Raw genomic sequence first — 20,666 nt, forward strand, 5'->3', positions numbered from 1 at the left:
GTCAACATAACATTATGGTAAAATCACAGTTTCATGGTATTTTGATTACAGAGGTTTCTATAATCTACACAAATCCTTTGCGTTACAATCAAAGCAATGTGTTTACCAGTGCAAATGTTTTCCTTGTGTCCTAGAAATATGTAGGCCTATTCAAAGAGTCATGTAAAATCCCAGACCTACATTTTTACACCTTTCTATTCTAAATGTTATCCAGGCATTTCAGTCTCGCTGTTTAGGCAATCAGTCCTTCTAAGTAAACCTTTAAAGTTTACATCTCCTCTAAATCTAGAGTGATTTCCCATATCTTCTTTATTTAATTTTGTCCATAGCCCTGCAGTGAAGGGCAGGTGCAGGGCATGAAAAATGCACATTCTACTGTGCTGTACTAAGCATGTTTGATGGTGTGAGTAAGGGAAACAACATACAGACCAGGTGAGCCTACTTCTACAGCAAAACATTCCATGTCTTTGTCAAAGTAAATCCCTCATCAGCCTGTCATACATTACTTTACCCCAGCTCCTAGTCAGAGAGGCATCAGCTTTGAATGAAACCTAATCCTGTTCCTTCCTACCTTCCTTCCTTCCTTCCATCCTTCCACCACTCCTTCCCCTCCTTCTCTCTCTCTCTCTCTCTCTCTCTCTCTCTCTCTCTCTCTCTCTCTCTCTCTCTCTCTCTCTCTCTCTCTCTCTCTCTCTCTCTCTCTCTCTCTCTCTCTCTCAGACATATGCACACCCAAAGGCTACATTTGTCCCACTCTCTCCATAGAGCTCAGGTGTGCCCTTCACATGCTGAGAGTCTTACTTTCACTGGAGTCTGAATCCACCGTCATCAAGTGAGTACTAACTGTATGTTTGCCTAACCTGCTTTGATCATATTTATTGCGGTAATTCTGCAATCCCAATACAGTTTGAGAAAGAAAATGGTTTCAAATCGCAAGTTGCGATGTGTTGTCTCGTCCTTACAGTATTACTAGTGTAAGCACAAGCGGGAAAACGTGGATGCTAGAGGTGGATTGCTTTCAGTAGCTTACTGCTTGCATATGATGGTTGGATAGTAACAGATTGTTGGTCTGACCTTCGGATTGGATATCATAGCAGGTATCTGAGGTATAGTACATTGTTATTTCTTGGATCTGAGATTCTTCAGATATTTCTTGAGAGACATCTAGATTTGACTGTTGCTACTGCCGTTTGGAGTAACTGCAATGTTGATTGTCTGATAAAAGAGATATGGTTCTGCTGTCTATGATGAGTTGAGTCTCCAAATGCTTATCAGTCGATTGAAGTATGTTGTTGGAAGACGAATACAGGGGAAAAGAACAGAGCATTTTCCACTCAACAGGTGTGAAGCTGTACACTGCAACATGAGAAACAGAAGGAGAGACCAGATTGTGTTTTATGGAAGAAGCGTTGTGTGAGATACAGAAGTGACTTCTTATTCAAGCTGAACACTGACTACAGCATATACACCCCCGCAATATTTCTGACTCATTGATTTCCGGTGATTTTTTTTAATTGATGGCCATAATCCTTGTGGAAAACTCCATTCTAGACTGTGAGCTCACGTCACTGTTAGGGCTGAGGTGTTGCGCACGAGCACAAACTTTCCATTTCCTTTTTATACCAGCTGCTAATATTATACTGTAATGTGTAGCACTATGTCATACAGTCAGACAACATACTTCTTGGTAGATATGTCTATGCACTGCACGGCCCAATCTGGCATTTTTACAGTTGCAACACGCATTTAGTACATACAGCAAGTCTAAACCTATGGTAAATCCCTGCACAATTATCTCAAGGGGCCTATGCCTTTCTTAGGAAGTTCATCAGTCCCTTGAGGCTAAATGTTTTAGCAGGGTTCTATACAGTACTGTGCATTCCAAACCACTCCCATGGGCATATTATTCTGTCGCTACCTCTGTACATTTTAGTCTTACAATGGAAATAGGGTGACAGAGGACCAAAGGTGACACACAGAAGCACCCTACGCTATACAGGCACAGTGATCGCGTTTCAGTGTTTTCTCACGTTACTGAAGGTGATATGACATCGCAAGTTCAGTTTGGAAGCTTTTAGTAATGGGACTTTCTGGTGTGTCCTTGCTGATGCACAGTGCACCCTACTTTGTGGCACATGTTTCTACTGCCGACTGTTTGCCTTCGCACACGCTGGAGTGAGATCAGCACTGTATTTACATCTGCATTGCCTAAACATGTGTTCGTATTTACCCTAGCTTAACTTCTTGGCCTGTTTTCTCTGGGCTTTGTAAGGAGTTCTCAATGAGAGAACCACAAAGTCCTCCAATATGTGGTTACCAAGTTGCTGATAGAGGAGCCATTCAAAGTTTTATTTTTACGGTCACTGAGTGATGCATGTCAAATAGGGTATATAGCAGGATACTACTGTCTACTCCAAGCAACCACCTTATAATACCATACTAATCTGGAGTTGACCATTTGTTTATTGAGTTCAGTAAACAGTGTAGAAAACATTTTTTATTGAATCCAAGAACTGATAGGGTATTCTGCCAACATAATTGAATGCTAATAGACACATTTCAGCATGTTAAACGTTTTACTGAATCCCTTCATATCTTGGATGACAATTTACTGACTCAAGGCACCCCCCCCCCCCCCCCCAAAGATGATATGCACAAACGCATACACAAACACACACACACAGTCAACTCTAATCAGCTCATCATGCCTCTCTCTCTCCTTTTCTTTCTTTCTCTCTGTGACCATGTGGACCTTGCAGCAGATGACCCTCAACATGAGGCAGACAATCCTCTTCCTGCTCGTGTGTAAGTCCACCCACCCTTGGTACCCGTCACACCCTTGGCACTTTCTAGGTTGGCAACTGGAAAATAACACCAAAAAACACACAGACAGATCCACACAAGCTATTTGTTATAACAAGGATTGAATCGTCTTGCTCTTGGCAGAAAGCAGGGCCCAATTCACATTACCAATCCCAGAAGCCTCTTCTCCCATCTGACATGTGATCACTTGCTGAGCACTGATGATGGAGAATATTTCCACATGCTAGCACTCGCTCAGCAAAAGACCTTTGGCTATTTGCAAATTGTTCCCAATATTCCAAAATAAGGCAGAAATCTTTGTGTGGACTATGTATAGACAGTTCATAGTTGTTCATGTTTTGGACCTGGTTTCAAATGTTAATATAAAAAAAAAAAAAAAAAAAAAAAAAAAAAAATCTAAAAAATATACATTTATTAAATTAATTAAAAGGCTTATTTCCCTTAATTAGAGGTGTCAGCCAAGCTTGCCATATAGTTTCAGTAGTGCAGGAACCTATAATTCATTTAAACTGTTTACTTAGAAAGTAAAAAGAAACAGAGTGTTGTCTGTCTGGGTAGTTATCAAACATGTTTAGCACTGACCTTTAATGCACACATAATTATGGCGTATTATTGCGCTATGTAAGTGGCACATGTGTAGGAGTTGGTAGCATGCTTTCGTTTGTTCTGAACTCAGCTTGATCTTTCTGTTACCTGTGATGTTAGGACTTCTTCCAAAACAAACATCATTAGATGTGGAACCTTAGTGTATACCTGACAAGCTCTCGTGTTGATACTGCCAACACGTATAGGATGTACTGTATGATGTACTGTACATCCCTGATCCTCTGTTATTTCTCCCTCTTTGCTACATGTTGAGCCCTGGAAAGACAATCCTCTACTGACACAATACTAAGATATAGATTCGTAAACATCTACAATTCCTTTTCATGGTTTTTCTACCAAACGTTTATCCTTGAGTATCTCAAGAAGGAATCCCACAGTGAAAGAAAACTGGTTCACAAAGAGAAATGTAATACAGACTGAAAAATATATAGAAAGATGATAGAATCCAGGTTCTCTTCATCCTTCTTAAAGCTGTCTCATCTCACCCTCCCTCTCGCCCCTCCATCTTCCTCCCTCTCCTCTCCTCCCCGTCCAGTGGTGGCACATGTGGCCTTGACCCGGGGGGAGTGTGAGGGCAGCTCCTGTAACCCCCAGCTGGGGGACCTGATGGTGGGCCGGGCCGCTCAGCTGTCTGCTTCCTCCACCTGCGGCCTGGGTGGCCCTCAGCCCTACTGCATCATTGGATACCTGGAGGTTAGAGCACTTGCTTTTGAAATACCCAATGAATGCCCCTGAATGAATGAATGTTTGTGCTCAGACAATATTTTATAATTGTGTTTATTCTTCTCTCTTTTCTCTCTTCTCTAACTATTTAGATATTTATATTTATACAGGATCATTTATCTAAGAATGACTGCATTTGCCGTTTGGGTGCTCTGTTCGGTTGCTCTGCTATTGATTTAGTAAGACTAACTGACTAAGTCAGTTAACTTCTTTAATCACTCCAAACCAGGCATATCTGTATAATGCTTTACATTGAATTTGCATGAGGAATAGTCGTACATTAGTCGTACATTTTCCACATATTCTTAAAATCACAGCACTCCTTCAGCTACACACTGATCTTCCAGTCAGGACCGACACAATACAGGACACACACATTCCTTTAGGAAACGTACTCTGGGGATCTACAAGTACGGAATGACAGCTCCCTGGCTCACCCTAAACATGCTTCACACTGGAGACAAGTCTTGATCTGCCACATTTATATGGTCACTACCTTGGTTTTCCTTCCCACCTCACCCACACTACGTTGTGTGGGTGCTTGTTAACCTCTGCTTCCATGCCACCAGGACTTCCTCTAAGACTTCCATCTCAAGTTTCTTTATCTTAATTGATTTACTTTCTTTCTCTCTGTCTCAGCTTTCTTGCTCTCCAACTTTTTTTTTCCTCTCAACTTTCCTTCTCAGCACTCTCTCCCTCGCCATCCACCCCCGCCCCCACACACACACACACACTCCCCTCCTCCCCCTTGCAGGTGAGAATTGGGCGTGTCCAACATATGAACTGAAAGAGTTTAACAACAATAATGTATTCTGCATATGCCTTTTGTTGTGTTTTCCTATGATATTCAAAATAGGGAAATCACATGAGGCGTTGCAGGACCTCATCCTATGCAGCTCATTGTGTGTGTTGAGCTATTTTAATGGGATTTACTTTGTTGGGGGAGCACATGTCCTCACATGCCATCACACTGAGGTTATATGTGATGTATACCTCTGTGTGATTTATGCCTATAATGGCAGGCACCAAGCTTCTTGTTCAGGCATCCACAAGCATTTCTTTGGGTTTATGAGAACTAATTGCTTGACCAAAATGTGATTCCATCACATGTTCAAATCTTTTCTCCTTGCAAACTGTTTGCAAAAATTATTAGCTGCATATATGTCACTGTCAAAGTGATGTTCCAAGGTCACATTCTTCAATTAGGTTGAGTGGTGCTAGGGGCAATAGCAATAAACCACCAGTGACCTTTGAACTGCAGGACCAAGGGTGGACAGAACATTATAACCATGATATATGTGGGGGTAGGAACAAAACCTAAGAATTATTTTTGTATATATTTTCCTCTCAGGATGAGCAGAAGTGCTTTACATGTGACTCCCGCCAGCCCTACAGCCTTGTCACCAACCCCAGCAGCCACCAGATAGAGAACGTCATCACCACCTTTGAGCCGCAGCGCAGGATGAAGTGGTGGCAGTCGGAGAACGGTGCGTGTCTTCTCAGAAACGGAACACACTTGTTTGCAGAGAGCTCTTTATGCGGTTCACATTTTTGGATCAAGTACAAACATGACCTGAAACGGAGATTTAAAAAACAGATACGTGTCTGTTGATGGATATCGACACGCTCTGGATAAGAGCGTCTGCTAAATGACTAAAGGATATAATTGTGCTCTAATGGCAAAATCCTGGAGAACTCTCCACCAGCACACAGGCTCAGATGAACCCCTTCAAAATCCACTTGAATGGTACTGAGAAACAAGACTAGCCACCAAGATTCGAATCTAATCAGAACATAATCGCTCCCCATTCGCAGGTATTCAGGAAGTCAGTATTCAGATGAACCTGGAGACCATTTTTCAGTTCAGCCACCTCGTCCTGACTTTCAAGGTAACGACACATGAGCCGAGACTCACATCCAACCTAGTTATCAGTCACACTATTTACAGAAAGACATATTAAAACAAATAACCATCCAAGCACTGCACAAACTGCCACAATAGGACCTGAATCGCCTTTCGAAAGATACTGTTAGAGCTGTGTGTTTATATCTTTGATTATCTGTTGTGTTTACCTGCTACATGCATAATGTTTTAGAATGCGTATCAAAGTTAACATGTGTTACCAAGACATACTAAATCAGTAAAGCCTTGTTGCCCATTGTCTAACTCTAATTACAAGCACCCGGATCTAAAGTGTTCAAACCCCTTTGCTGTTCTCCAGAGTTTCCGCCCTGTCGCCATGTTGGTTGAAAGGTCAAAGGACTACGGGCGGACCTGGAAGGTGTTCCGCTACTTTGCGGAGGACTGTGCAGCCAGCTTCCCCTGGGTGTCTGCCCAGCTGCCCGACAGCGTGGACGATGTGGTCTGTGACGGACGCTACTCCGGGTCGCAACCTTCCACCGACGGGGAGGTGATGACGCGCACACAGACAGCAGTTCATCGACACGCGCGTTTCCTCGCAAGCGCATACACACATATGTGTTCATGCACTGTGCATATATTCAAGCAGCACACACGCACATTCCGTCACATGCACCCGCCGCGCATACACGCACACACGCGCACACGCGCATTCATTCTCATGCAAGTGATGCACACGCAGCGACATGTGTGTCACTCTCAGGCATACACACATTCATTTATTGTGCACTCAATAGCAAACTTCTTCACAAACTGGATTTCCATAACAGGTTGTGCTCAAGGCGTTGGATCCCAGCTTTGATATAGAGGATCCCTATGCTCCCCATATTCAAGGTTTGTCATATTTACTTCCAAACGCGCATGTGCACAAGTGGACTCAGCAAACAGCATTTCCCATCAACCCTCGCTCTCCACCAATCACATTTCGCCCATGCCTCCACCGACATGTGCCCAAGTGGCCTCCGTAAACTACATGTCCCATCCCTCCTCAGAGCTGATCACCATGACTAACCTGCGGGTGAACTTCACCCGTCTGTTTACGCTGGGCGACACGCTGCTGGGACGCAAGCGCAGGAACCCCCAGGATAAGTACTACTACGCCCTCTATGACATGGTGGTGCGTGGAAGCTGCTTCTGCAACAGCCACGCCAGCCTGTGTATGCCTGTCGACAGCACCCGGGGCGATGTCTTCAACGAGCCTGGCATGGTGAGGGGGCAGGCAGGGGGAGGAAATTGCATGGTGAAGGTCATGGTGAAGGTGTGGAAGGTGGCAGAGGATGAAGGATGTTACCCTTTAGGTAATAACGTCTGTTCTTTTTGCCACTGACCACAAAAGTGGTGTGTCATTACAGCAATCATCTGCTGTGATGATTATGAGCACTATTTGTATGTCGCTTTAGTTCAAAGTGTCTGCTGAAACAATAAATGTAGGTTGAACCTTGTTGGAGGGGGATACTGGATGGAGATTTCAAGTTTGACATTAGTTAGCAGTTCAATTACTGTCTTTATTAGACACATCCTTCAACTGCTCCAGGAAAAATAGAAATGTAACAGTGTATGGCATTTTTCTATGGCTGTTACATTGGTCATTATTGTGTTCTACCAGGTTCACGGTCGATGTGTGTGCGAGCACAACACAGTAGGCGCAAACTGTGAGAGATGTCAAGACTTCCACAATGACGCCCCCTGGAGGCCTGGTGGTCAAAATGGTCCGAACGTCTGTCAAAGTAATGTCCTCACTTTTTACTCTGCACTTAATCCCCCCCCCCAAAAACAAAAACTCAACCTAGTTGGCTACTATTTATCAGTGCACTTGCTCTGCATTGCAATCCATGAGGGATCCTTAATCCAGTGTATTTCAATCATAGCACACATCCCCTACCATATTCCTGACGTAAACATCATATTTTAATCTCTACATTGCAAATACTGACAATACCACATAACGACGTTTGCCTATTACTGCCCGCTTCTCCCTCCGTAGGGTGTAACTGTCATGGTCACTCCGAGTCGTGTTACTTCGACGCGGCCCGCTACCAGGCCACCGGCGGGGTTAGTGGAGGTGTGTGTGAAGACTGTCGCCATGACCGTGTAGGACCCCAGTGTGAGCAGTGCAGACCGTACCTGTACCAGGACCCGCAGCGCTCCGTAGAAGACCCCCAGGGGTGCATTCGTGAGTCAGACACAAACATGCATGCATGAAAACAAACACACCCAGCCGACACAAACACACACAAAGCCATGTCCGCTCTTTTCAAAAGTGTCGCTCTGTAACGTAGGCTGGAATCTCTAAGCATGGACCTGTGGAGGAAACACGAACTTCAATAGGTTTTGTCTCCTTGGTTGTTTCTGCAGCTTGTGACTGTGACCCGGCCGGCTCCCTGGACGGCGGCCTGTGTGACCCCGTATCGGGGCGCTGTGTCTGTAAGGAGAACGTGAACGGGGAACGCTGTGACCGTTGTCAATACGGCTTCTATGGCCTGAATCAGGAAGACCCGTCCGGCTGCCAGAGTAAGAAACAACATAGCCTCTCTGACACAAGTGAAATGTTCTGATGATAGAAAGGTTGAAGACTGTTATTTGTTGCAGCTTTAATGTATGACTGGGATTGAAAACATCAGTTCATGGAGCAAAAAATGTGTCAATCACTTTTTGCATATTGATGAGGACATTGGGAACCTAAACGGCTTATTCCTAATTTTTCCCACAATTTCCGCTTGTCTGTCGCCAGGGTGCCAGTGTAATTTCCTGGGTAGTGTCCTGACGCCACACCCTTGTGACCAGGAAACGGGGCGGTGTGTGTGTCAACAGCTCGCCACTGGGGCCCTGTGTGATCAGTGTGTGGTGAGACAAATGCTGTATAATAGTTGATGACTAATGTTGTCTTATTCTCTCAGACACTTTTTCTTTCTTTCTGGGGGCATAAGGAAAATAATAGTTTTCACTACAGAATTTAACATGTTATGAATATTGTTTGTTATCTTATGGACATTTGTTGTTAGTTATGAATGTTTGGACCCTATCTCTCTCCAGTCAGGTCACTGGGGTCTGGGAAACACTGTATACAGCTGCACACCTTGTAACTGTGACATAGGAGGAGCCTACAGCAGCATGTATGTCACACAACAAGAACATAACAGATCTGAGACGTCATGACGTATTAAACATTAAGTATTATTGTATGTTAGACTCTGTCATGATATTTCATGTTAAGTTCATGTGAACTTCATTCCCCTTTGTCATACTACCTACGCGTGCACAGTTGTTCATCAGTAGATGGTCAGTGCCAATGTTTACCCAACATGGTGGGGCAGAGCTGCAGTGACCCCGCCCCGGGTCACTTCCTTGCTCCTCTGGACTACTTCCTGTTTGAGGCTGAGAATGCTGCTCCACTGGAGGATCATACGTCCTCTTCCCTGGTCAGTTGCCCAGATGTGACAATGGAAAAAGCTTAGTAGTGTTCAACATGTGTGTTATCAAAAATACATGAGTGTTTGTGTGTGTGTTTGTGTGTTTATGTATGTAAAACATATGAGTGTGGTCCTTCCCCCAGCTGAACCCTACAGGCCTGCCCAAATGTGAGCAGTACTACCGGGACCAGGGCTACGACTTCAAAATCAGCAATGGCAGGATCGTCCTGGTGAGGAGGACCAAGAGACGAGCTCGCAGGAGAAGGCAGGAACGGGTAGGAACACCAGCTGCTCCCAGCAGAACCCAGAACCAGAACCTTTCGTTTCCTCTGCCGTCTCATGGAGCAGAGTACTTTTCAAACAATGGTTTATTTAAGATATTCCTTTGGTCCGGTGTTGAGGCCATTTTTGGGCTTAAGGTGAACGCTTTGTGCATCACAGTTGTGTCTTTAGCCTGAGATAGTGATTGTAAAGTATCTGAAACTTCACCCATGACCTTTGATCTTGCCGCACTCTTTTTCTTTCTGGTTCTGCCATATCAGAGGTCCATTCCTCTTGACCCGGGCTCGGCTCTGCAGATTGTTCCCCGACAGAGGACGGCTGATGCGCCAATAACATGGACTGGCCCGGGATTCGTCAGGGTTCTGGATGGGGCGGGTCTTAGGTTTACAGTTGACAACCTCCCAGCCTCCCTTGACTACCAGCTAGTGATTCGCTATGAGCCAGAGGTTAGAAAAGAAACATATTCACCTTGTAATGAAATCAAACATAAGTTCTCGGTTTGTTTTGTGAGTTTCAAGACATGTCTTACTGACTAAGTTTCTTACCATTGGTCACCTTCTTTAGTCTCTGGATGACTGGGTAGCTTCAGTCAGTATCCTCCCCCTGTCACCTGGAGACAGTGGCTGTACCAATGACCCCACAGGAACCAAAACACTCTCACTACCCGGGGTTGCCAGGTTTGACACAAATCTTACCACACCACCATCAATACATCACCAACAATGTTGTCAATGAAAAATCCTGGAATACTTTGTTAACTAGTGATTACTGGTTAACTACCCTCAGCCATTTGCTTTCACTCACACAAGTCTTTGTCCCTCTTAGAGTTGCGATTATAGATACACCGGTGTGTTTGAACAATGGAGGAAGATACTACATCGACATCACCTTTGCCAAGCAGCCCAACTCCGATCCTCATTCAAGCTCACACATACTTGTCGACTCAGTAAGAATATCTGAAGTAGTTTGAGCTGATTTTATGTTAATATGGTAACTTCATCAAGATTATACATTTTGAAGAATTGGTCAATAAATGCTTCTCTGTACAAAGTGGTAAAGGTGATATAATCAAAAGTACATCATGTGAGTTCATATTTGTTCACTGGAAAACATTGCATTTATAAATGCGAGGACAGACACATCCGAATTCTCGGTCCTGCTCCTAGCAGTCACACCAAACCCTACTCCACGAGCCTCCTTCCTGTTCTAGATGGGCCTGGTCCCCAAGATGGCGTCTGTGCAGGACTTCTGTTCCCAGAGTGACCTGGACTCCTTCAGGCATCTCCGCTGCGTGGAGCTGTCGGCGGGGGCCCAGCAGCTGACGCTGCCTGAGGTGTGCGAGGGCCTCATCGGAAGCTTGTCCGCCCGCATTCACAACGGGGCCATGGGTAAGTGGGCAGAGGATGATTCAATTCAAACCGACGAGTTACAAACCCTTCCAGTCATCCTAGATTCTAAGTACCTGATCAAGTTACATATTGTCCCCATGGGCACATACTCTTCCTGTAGGAATTCTCAACTGTACCTCTGTTTGGCTAGCTGAACTTTTGCAATATTGCTTGAATAAAATACATTTTCAGTATGATCATTCCATAGGCTATACTAATACTATACATATATGTATTGTGAAGTTTAGTACATTTCAGTATAGTGGGGTTATTGACAGATTCTGTGTAAAATTTGCAATGAGGATCTGTATTTGCAGTTTGCAGGTGTAACCACCAGGGGTCGCTAGGCCCGTACTGCAGCAAGTTTGGTGGGGTGTGCGACTGTAAGGCCAATGTGATTGGACGCTGCTGTGACTCTTGTGCCCCCTTGACTTTCGGCTTCGGACCAGAGGGCTGCAGACGTATGTTTCCACGGCGACAGCTACTGTTTCTATCCAGAGTAGTACATGTGTTTTTAGTTGTATAAATATTGTCATAAGCCATTTCTGCCAATTTATGCTTGAAATGTGGAAAACATTTGAAGAAGCCTTACCATGGAAGAACAAAATAGAATGAAAAAACGATTTCTGTATTCTCATCCCTCCCATTAACACACACACAGCATGTGAGTGCGACACCCAGGGCTCGGTCTCGGAGCTGTGCGACCAGGTCAGAGGTCAGTGCCCTTGTCGGCGGGAGGTGTCGGGGCGCCGCTGCGACCGTTGCCAGCCGGGGTACTACGGCTTCCCCCTGTGTCGGCCCTGTGAGTGTAACGGGCAGGCGGAGCTGTGCCACCCGGACACCGGAGCCTGTCTGGACTGTCGGGAACACACCACCGGAGACAACTGTGAAAGGTGCCGAGGGAACGACACAGCAAGACCGAGACATTTTCTCTATCAAATCAAATCAAAATGTATTTGTATAGCCCTTTTTACAAGCAATGCCACAGAGGGCTTCACATACGCCCATAGAACTGCCCCTCAACCAACCTAAACCCCTCAAGGATATATCATTCCATCCGTCCATCCATCTGTCTGTCCATATATGGATATCTATATAATTACAGTATATATACAGTTACTTATCTTTGTATTGTTGTTTAATGCTTTTTATACTACACTTAGATGCCTGTACATGTTAGATCGTAAGCTAGCACCCTAAGTCTCCGGGTCTTGTGATCCTGAAACAAAAGATTGTATGTTTCTATGGCTTTCTCCTGGTTAAAAGAAAGAAACTCAACATATAAATAAATGTTTCAGGTGTGTGGAGGGTTACTACGGTGACCCGGTCTCCAGGGAACCCTGTGAGCCTTGTCTGTGTCCCGACACTGAGGCCAGCGGGCGACACTTTGCCAGCTCCTGTTCCAAGAACCCGGAGTCCAGAAGTCTGACCTGCGACTGCCTGCCTGGACACACAGGTAGGAGTGTGTGTGTGTGTGTGTGTGTAGGGGGTGTGGGGTGGGCACACATGTTCAGCATCTGTGTGATGAAAACTTTCCATAATAATGAAAAACAAAACAAAAAATGTATTTCGAAAACCAGCTGATGTGCATTCAAATGTGTGTAGAGTTTGTATTGTACTCTCATCACCCCTTTCCCCCCCAGGGTCACGCTGTGACTCCTGCATCCCCGGTTTCTATGGTGACCTGGAAAGGCCGAACGCTATCTGCCAAGAGTGTCCATGTAACAACAACATCGACCCAGAGGACATCAGTGCGTGTGACGCCGTGACAGGGGAGTGTATGCATTGTCTCCACAACACTCAGGGACCTCGTTGTCAGAGCTGTAAGCCTGGCTACTATGGCAGCGCTGTGGACCAAGACTGCAAAGGTACAGTTGAGACACGTTAGAGATGTATTACCTTGGAGTCAGAGAGCAGACAATCTTGTATGTTTACTTTTAAGTCCTAGACCAAACACAACTTAGTTGTAATAGTAACATTGGCGGAAAGTTGCGTAGCGCTATAAATTTCATTACGTATGTTTCTGAGTGTGTGTGTGCATTTTTTTGTGTCTTGTGTGCTGAAATACCTGTGTGTGTGTGTGTATTCAGAGTGTTCCTGTGACCCGCGGGGTACCGAGGTGACCCAGTGCCCGCTGGGAAGCCCCTGTTTCTGTGACTCTGAGACAGGGCAGTGCCCGTGCCGGACTGGAGCGATGGGCGAGCTGTGTGACGAGTGTGCCGACGGCTACTGGAACATCCAGGGGGCATCAGGGTGCCAACCTTGCAAATGCGACCCTGGAAACTCTCTCAACAACATCTGTGACAAGGCAAGGACTGGGCCTTCTGCATAGCTGTGTCGACTATTCCACATTACTGTCAACACCACCCTCTTTCAAAACCCTCTGTTTGAACTCTGAAGGTGAGCGGTCAGTGCCAGTGTCGTGCCGAGTTCGGAGGCAGACAGTGTGACGAGTGTGGGGAGAATCACTTTGGGAACCCTGACCTCCAATGTGTCTGTAAGTAACAACAAACACTGGGAGACAACTGGGGGGTATTCCAGAAAGCAGGTTATGCAACATAACCGGGTAAGTTAACACACCAGCTGATTCACTCAATGTTGCAGCAACCTGCTGGCAATGTTGCTACAACGCTGGGTGTCAGCTGGGGAGTTAACTTACCCAGGTATGTCACATAACCTGCTTTCTGGAATACCCCCCTGTTTCTGGATAATAGTGTCACTGCTCGTTACTGATGTGTTGTGGCTGCTTGTCTCCGCCGCTGACCGCAGCCTGTGACTGTAACATGGAGGGCACCGAGCGTCCCGCCTGCGACCCCTTCACGGGGGAGTGCCTGTGCCGCATTGGCGTGGCCGGGATCTTCTGCGACGAGTGTGCGCCCGGGTACGACTCTGTGTTCCCCTCCTGTGCCCCTTGCCACCCCTGCGTCGCCCTCTGGCAAGACGACGTCACCGACGTCCATCGGGCCGCCCAGCGGATGCGCACGTTGATCCCTCGCCCGGGAGTGCACCAGCAGCCGGCCGGGACTAAGCGCATGCTGCAGATGCACTCCTCGCTGGAGTCGCTGGCGAACCTGACGGGACGAGCCATGCCGCAGGTGCAGAAGGTGGAGAAACTGATTCAGATGATCAAGTGAGGAAAATCTTCCTACAGCTTGGGTTTTTATTCAAATAAATATTGATAGTTATAGTCCTCAGGCTACATATTCTAGTGATAATGTTCAACCAGCAACAGATGAGATTATTATTCTTGTTTTTTACGTCTTAATATGTTGATTTCATCTTCAGGGATGTTTCTATGAAAATGAGGAAATATGAATCTTCTCTATAAAATAAATGTGGGTAATCTTCTGTACCTCTTGTTTCTGTCCTCACAGGAAGCTGAAAGACACCATTGACCCAAACGCCATCATCATTGACCCAACCAGACTGTTGGACACCCAGGTTGACAACATCCGCCACGAGTTCAAAAAATTAATGGACCACTTGAGGGACAAGCTTACCACTGACCCAGAAGTTAATCCAGAGGAATTAGAAGGTAATTTGTTGTCCTGTTGTTGTTGTTCAGTTCAAATCAGACAACTTTATTTATCCCCAGTAAGGTAATTCATATGCAGCTTACCCAGTCAAAGTGTTGACTGGGTGTTGTTTACCAAAGCCTCCTAATCAAGGAAAAACATTCAACAGTTTTTCAGAAATCAAAATGTACTTTCCATAATGTGATTGAAAAGTATTGATCTAAATGTACTTCTATAACTCATGCTCACATGTGGGGCTTGTGCAAAGCTCATGTATGTTAAATTTTTTAATTGACCCAGAGGCCCTTGATGAGATCATGAAACTCCATAAGGAATACATGGCTGATGAGAAGCGGGTGAAGGCTGCTGACAAGGCTCTAGAAGACTCCATGGACACGCGGCTGAAGATCAAAGAAAAACTGTCCAGCTGCAACAGGAGTGGAAACATGGGGCCTCTGGAGAACAAGGTCAAAGCCCTGAGTGTTGCAGGGCTCAATGGAAAGGTGAGTGTTGTATTGATTCTTGAAGTGTGTCTATACTGTTTACACTATTGGGACCACAGATCTAAAATATGGAGGCCACAATATCATTTGGTTACATGTCATATTCCTGATTTATGGGTGAGAATGATTTGGTTAACAAAAGTATTCATCCGTCATAGTGCTCGGTGGCTACGGGACACCCCATCAGAGGCTACCGTGCTTCCCAGGTGTATGACAGCTGGTCATTCGGTTCCTCTAATACATGTGACAGATACCCTGACGTTTGGGGACTTCTGTTTGTTATAAACTTTGTAAGAAGTTGTTGGAGGGAGTCAGATGGCTGAGCGGTGAGGGAGTCGGGCTAGTAATCTGAAGGTTGCTAGTTCGATTCCCGGTCATGCCAACTGACGTTGTGTCCTTGGGCAAGGCACTTCACCCTACTTGCCTCGGGGGAATGTCCCTGTACTTACTGTAAGTCGCTCTGGATAAGAGCGTCTGCTAAATGACTAAATGTAAATGTAAATGTAAGAAGAAGTTTGTTTGATCTTGTTGATGTTCCGTGTAGATCTGTGGAGAACCCGGCGACATGGAATGTTCCAAATCAGAGTGCGGGGGTGCTCTGTGTCGAGATGCCCTGGGGCTCCGGGAATGTGGAGGTCCCACCTGCAAGGGAAGTGTCCCTGTGAGCGCAAACGCCACGGAAATGGCCGAGCAAGTAGAGAACGACATCGTAAACATCCTCCACAAACTGCGGGACTCCAAGACAAAGGCAAGATCATCGTCCACTGAAAGATAAAATAAAGTTTGCACTGGTATTTTCTAGGCTGGGTGATGTGTGTAATTTAGGTCCAATGAGGTCTGATTATTTTCTCACTCGTGAAATACGAAAATGAAAGACATTTTCTCTCTGTCTTATTTAGCCTTCCGGAGTATCCTATTTACAATACTGCACATTTAATGTATTTTTCTTTATGTGTTTTAAAATCAGTTGACTATATCTCTAAGTCTTAGTCCATCTTATAACAGCTCAACACAGCTAAACAGATGACTCAGGACACCCAGGATGAGGCGGAGAAACTGAAGAAAAAGATCAGTGACACCAAGGAGAAGTTTGAGAAAGAGAAGAATGACACTAAAGATCTTATCAGACGTGTCAAGAACTACCTGACAGGTTAGTGTGGCAGCCATTTTGACACTGTCTTGAAATGAGGTTGAGGACTACCTGACTTACTGGTATACATGAAATGATGTAGCCAATGACCACCTTAAGTCCTTGTAAATGACAGTCACATTAAATGGTTCTTTGCCTTTAAAGGAGTTTGTCTAGAAAGGACATGTGGCTAAAACTAGCATAGCATTACATTACCATAATGAACTTGACTTTGAGGGACATTTCTCACCAAAAGATGACATGGTGGCACCAGAAGACATTGAGAACTTAGCTGAGGCAGTGCTAGCCATTCAGCTGCCAGGCACTCCAGATGAAATCCGTGACATGATCCAGAACATCCGGGACAAGCTCTCCAAAGTCAAAAACTTCCAGGAGAATCTGGAACAGCTGGAGGGCCAAGCCAAAACCGCCAAAGAACTTCTGGAGAAGGCCCTGGAAATCAAGTTAGCACATGGAGTACAATTTCACTACATGCTACTGTGCTCTAGCACTAGCGTTCTTATAAGAGCTAGTATTATTTCCTAGTACTTTAGCTCTAATTGTTTCTTCTACACTTAGATTTAGCAATGTGTAGTCAATATTGAATATATTAACCGTAATTTGATTTTCTGAATGTCACCAACCAGAAGCATATTCTAAAGACGGATTGTTGATGGGTTTGCAGGAACAGAACCAAGAATATTGACGTGAAAGACATTAAGAAAGCGATTTATGATGCAGAGAATGCCCAGGACAAGGCTGCCAAAGATCTGGAGGATGCCAAGGACAGCAAGAACATGACTCAGACTCAGATCACAGAGGTAATGAGATCCATCCAGCCTCGCCTCAATCCATCTGTCTGTCCATCATTGTGTATATCCATTCATCCAATCCATTCACAAATCCAGTCAACTCTTGATCTTGAGGTCAATGCACTGTGTGTTCATTGTGGTCAACAGATTGAGACCAAACTGAATGAGACAGAGGCGAAGCTAAATACCGCTCGACTTCAGGACTTGCCAGAGGAGATTGAAGCGCTGAAAAAGAAAATGGAGATGAACCGCGAACAGGCAAAAGAGGCCAAACGAGCTGCTGACAAAGCTCTTGCTGATGCCAAAGATGCTGAAACTGTACGTTCCGCCCTCACTCTGTATCCCGCAATGACAACACAGGATTTGTGGCAAATAACCAATCAACCAATCAAATATTCTAATCATATGCTGCAAAATGTTTTCAACATTGTTTTTTTTCTATTTTTACTTTGCTTTTGCGGTTCAACAGGGAGTTCAAGAAGTGGAAGACTTGTTTAAAGAACTGAAGGAGAAAAACACCAACCAGGACCTTGAAGATATAGCCAGTACACGTCTGAAGAATATTACAATGGAAGCAGAGAAACTTAGAAAAGATGTTGCAGATAAAATGCAAAACATTGAAGGTGTAGTATTCTTCAACCATTCACACTCTGTTTAATAACGAAACATACTCAAACAACATTCAGTTTTTACAGTCTGAGTTATGCTCTTTGTCACATTTCCAGATTTGGAAGGAAAAATTCTAAACTTCATCAAGAGCAAAGAGGACAAAGCTAATGAGGTTTCCATGTTGCTGGAGACGGTGGAAACCCTGCGCAAGGCGATAGCCAGCCGGATAGACAACTACATCACCTGTTTATAAGGTTATGATGGATAGCCGTGCAGACAACTTGATATACTCTAGGAAAGACTCTTCCCCAACACAGCCAACAGCTTCACATGTTTAATATACTGGCAATGGAATTTTGCCTATAACCTCGACATAATAGTGCCTTTGTTACATAAGTGTTCATTCCTCACAAATGGTTGTATTATTATGATATCGAAAATGTATCTTTGACTGTCAAAAATCACTTTTTTTATTTTTTACATCTATACAATTATTTTAAATGTACAAACTTAAACATGTAAAAAGTATTAACAAAATTACATTCAAAAATACACATCTTGTGATATTTGTGGTCCTTCACTGGGAATTCTAATAGGTTTTTGGCTTTAAAGAATGTGGTACTAGCACATTTCCAATACTCTGTTGTCACCACAAGTACTGGTTCTGTGCAAAGACCACGTGACCACTTGAAGATGTGTCAGGTGGTATCGCCCATAGTTAATTTTTATAAATATACAAAGTGGGTGGGTAAAGTATGAAAGTGGGGTTTAGATGCTCCTGAGTAGCTTACAGATCTGAGGAAGTTGTTTCTTCTTTCGACACCCTCACTGAAAATGATCAGTACGCAGTTCTCTCTTTGACCACAGGAGTGTGATCTGTGACCAACAATTTACAGAAGGCCTAATCAAGGAGATGAGACGTCCCCTTTCTCCCTAATTTGATTTTTTTAAATTACATTTTGTCAGTATTTCTCCACACCTTTTTGTGAAGCTAATGAATAAAAATGCTCCACTGTCTCACGCTAAACCACTGTACAAAGCTGTGGTCACCAATTTGTTGACAGTTTGAAAAGTAAAGCTTTGCTTCTTCCACCAATGGCACCTCAGGGCTAGCTGAAGATGTAATTAGATTAAAACCAACAAACAGGTTTGGAATGGCTCCCCTGCCAGGTTTGGAATGGCTCCCCTGCCAGGTTTGGAATGTATCTATTGGTTACTTACCACTCCCTGGAATGCTTTGTCTTTTGTATGTAGAGCATTAAATCTTCAATATTTGAGGCAGTGTGTAATGGATGTGTGGTGACCTCCATGTTCCTCATGTATTTATACCACTGGACACTTGCATACACACTTTCTGTAATCAGACAAAAAAGCTGTTTGGGGTTTGGGGACACACACTGACAATAATCACACACCTTTTCTTATTGATACTTTGTGCAAAATAAGTATTTTCATTATAAAGTATGTTCCACCCACCCTCTCACTCTTTTTGTTTCTCACATGCTCTCTCTTTCACACACACACACACACCCTGCTCCAAATCACTGCTCATAACACACGTTAATGGATTTTCCACCCAGGCGTTAATGGCTACAGTTTGTTACCCTCCAATGATTCTGTAAGCTCAATACCATTTTGCTATCGATGTAGGTTGTGTTTACTGTAGTTTCACAAACAATGGCACTATAACAAACTAATTGTACATTATGTTCGGAAGTTAGATGGTATAGATGTTTCAAAATACATTCTGCAAGAGTTGGTGGACAAAGATATTTGCTGTTTTCCGTCTTTAGTCTATTAGATCTTTAGTTGGAATTTTTATTTCATCCACCATTTCTATTTGATCTTTTAATTGGCCAGTCGCCTAAAACAGAGCCTTGGGCTTGGTGGTCCTTTCCTCGGTGGATGAGCCTAACATTCAATCCCGAGAATGTGACTCCGTCTGGGGTTCAGGACTCACACCCTGCCCCCTGGGCATGTTTCAGACTCACCTGTGGGAGCAGAATCCACAGGTAGGTCATGGATGTTGGATTGCAGTTCAGTGGTCAATTGGATTAAGGATCAAATGTGATACAGCAACAGTCTTCTCTGATTGGCTGCACAGGGATAGACGGTTGATGCCAAGTTAGTGTGTGAAAACGTTGTGATGTACAATGATGTACAATGATTCTTCCATGTGGTTGAAATGTTGTTTGGAGCTTACAGTAAAGAGGAGTAGAACATGCCTTAAAGTCCTGACTTGGCTTCCTTAAGATATAGTTTGTGGTTGTTTGCATTTTACATTTAGTCATTTAGCAGACGCTCTTATCCAGAGCGACTTACAGTAAGTACAGGGACATTCTCTCCGAGGCAAGTAGGGTGAAGTGCCTTGGCCAAGGACAAACACAACGTCATTTTGCATGGCTGGGAATTGAACCAACAACCTTCTGATTAATAGCCTGACTCCCTAACCGCTCAGCCATCTGACCCCCACATGACTGGTAGATGTTTTGTATTTTACGTTGCCTCAAGAAGCCAATTGAATCCGTTTTCACAGAGCCCTCTCTGTCCCCTCTGAGATAATTAAATTAAGACCTCCACCCTATTTTTCTCCTAGGTTTGGGTTCACCATTTGCTGCTCAATTAACAACACATATACCATTTATTCTGCATATGTTCCGGTTTAGTCTTTGATGCAGTGAACCTATCATTAGTAGCATACAAGAAAACTGCACAAAAATACTTGAATTGTCTCAATAACAGGGCAGGGATTACAGTCATAGGACATGCTTTTTAATTCCTTTTTGCAGGGGTGGAAATCCACTGCTTTTTTTTACTTGATTGAACTACAGAACAGTAAATATTCTGCTATAAATACATAGCTACGGTTTTACCTGTGCCTGGGGCATGAGGAAACTTCCTGACTTTAATGGAATGTTCTTTGTTCTAGAAAATATGAGGTGGGG

General features: G+C 44.3%; 1 protein-coding gene across 1 annotated transcript; it reads left to right on the top strand.

The window, feature by feature from the left end:
* The first annotated feature begins 762 nt into the window (after positions 1-762).
* Positions 763-19,005, top strand: lamb4 (laminin, beta 4). Its single transcript, XM_067234582.1, has 35 exons — positions 763-832; positions 2,760-2,805; positions 3,965-4,122; positions 5,504-5,639; positions 5,968-6,041; positions 6,375-6,563; positions 6,844-6,907; positions 7,066-7,280; positions 7,680-7,800; positions 8,058-8,246; positions 8,429-8,584; positions 8,805-8,917; positions 9,107-9,186; positions 9,336-9,492; positions 9,627-9,758; positions 10,026-10,211; positions 10,330-10,442; positions 10,591-10,711; positions 10,976-11,153; positions 11,471-11,614; positions 11,815-12,046; positions 12,452-12,609; positions 12,797-13,021; positions 13,244-13,461; positions 13,554-13,650; positions 13,923-14,283; positions 14,528-14,688; positions 14,969-15,171; positions 15,716-15,919; positions 16,177-16,321; positions 16,557-16,764; positions 16,986-17,121; positions 17,260-17,430; positions 17,582-17,735; positions 17,838-19,005. Exons 2-35 carry the CDS (start codon positions 2,763-2,765, stop codon positions 17,972-17,974), a joined length of 5,379 nt encoding a protein of 1,792 aa, XP_067090683.1. The 5' UTR covers positions 763-832; positions 2,760-2,762; the 3' UTR covers positions 17,975-19,005.
* Positions 19,006-20,666: the final 1,661 nt, after the last annotated feature.

This window comes from Osmerus mordax, chromosome 4, assembly GCF_038355195.1.
Source record: "Osmerus mordax isolate fOsmMor3 chromosome 4, fOsmMor3.pri, whole genome shotgun sequence".
In the NCBI taxonomy this organism is placed as follows: Eukaryota; Metazoa; Chordata; class Actinopteri; order Osmeriformes; family Osmeridae; genus Osmerus; species Osmerus mordax.

Coding starts and splice junctions, on each gene's coding strand:
- lamb4 (XM_067234582.1), top strand. CDS start 2,763: ATGACCCTCAACATGAGGCAGACAATCCTCTTCCTGCTCGTGT. Junction 10,212..10,329: donor TGATTCGCTATGAGCCAGAG/GTTAGAAAAGAA, acceptor CACCTTCTTTAG/TCTCTGGATGACTGGGTAGC. Junction 17,736..17,837: donor TAAAATGCAAAACATTGAAG/GTGTAGTATTCT, acceptor TCACATTTCCAG/ATTTGGAAGGAAAAATTCTA.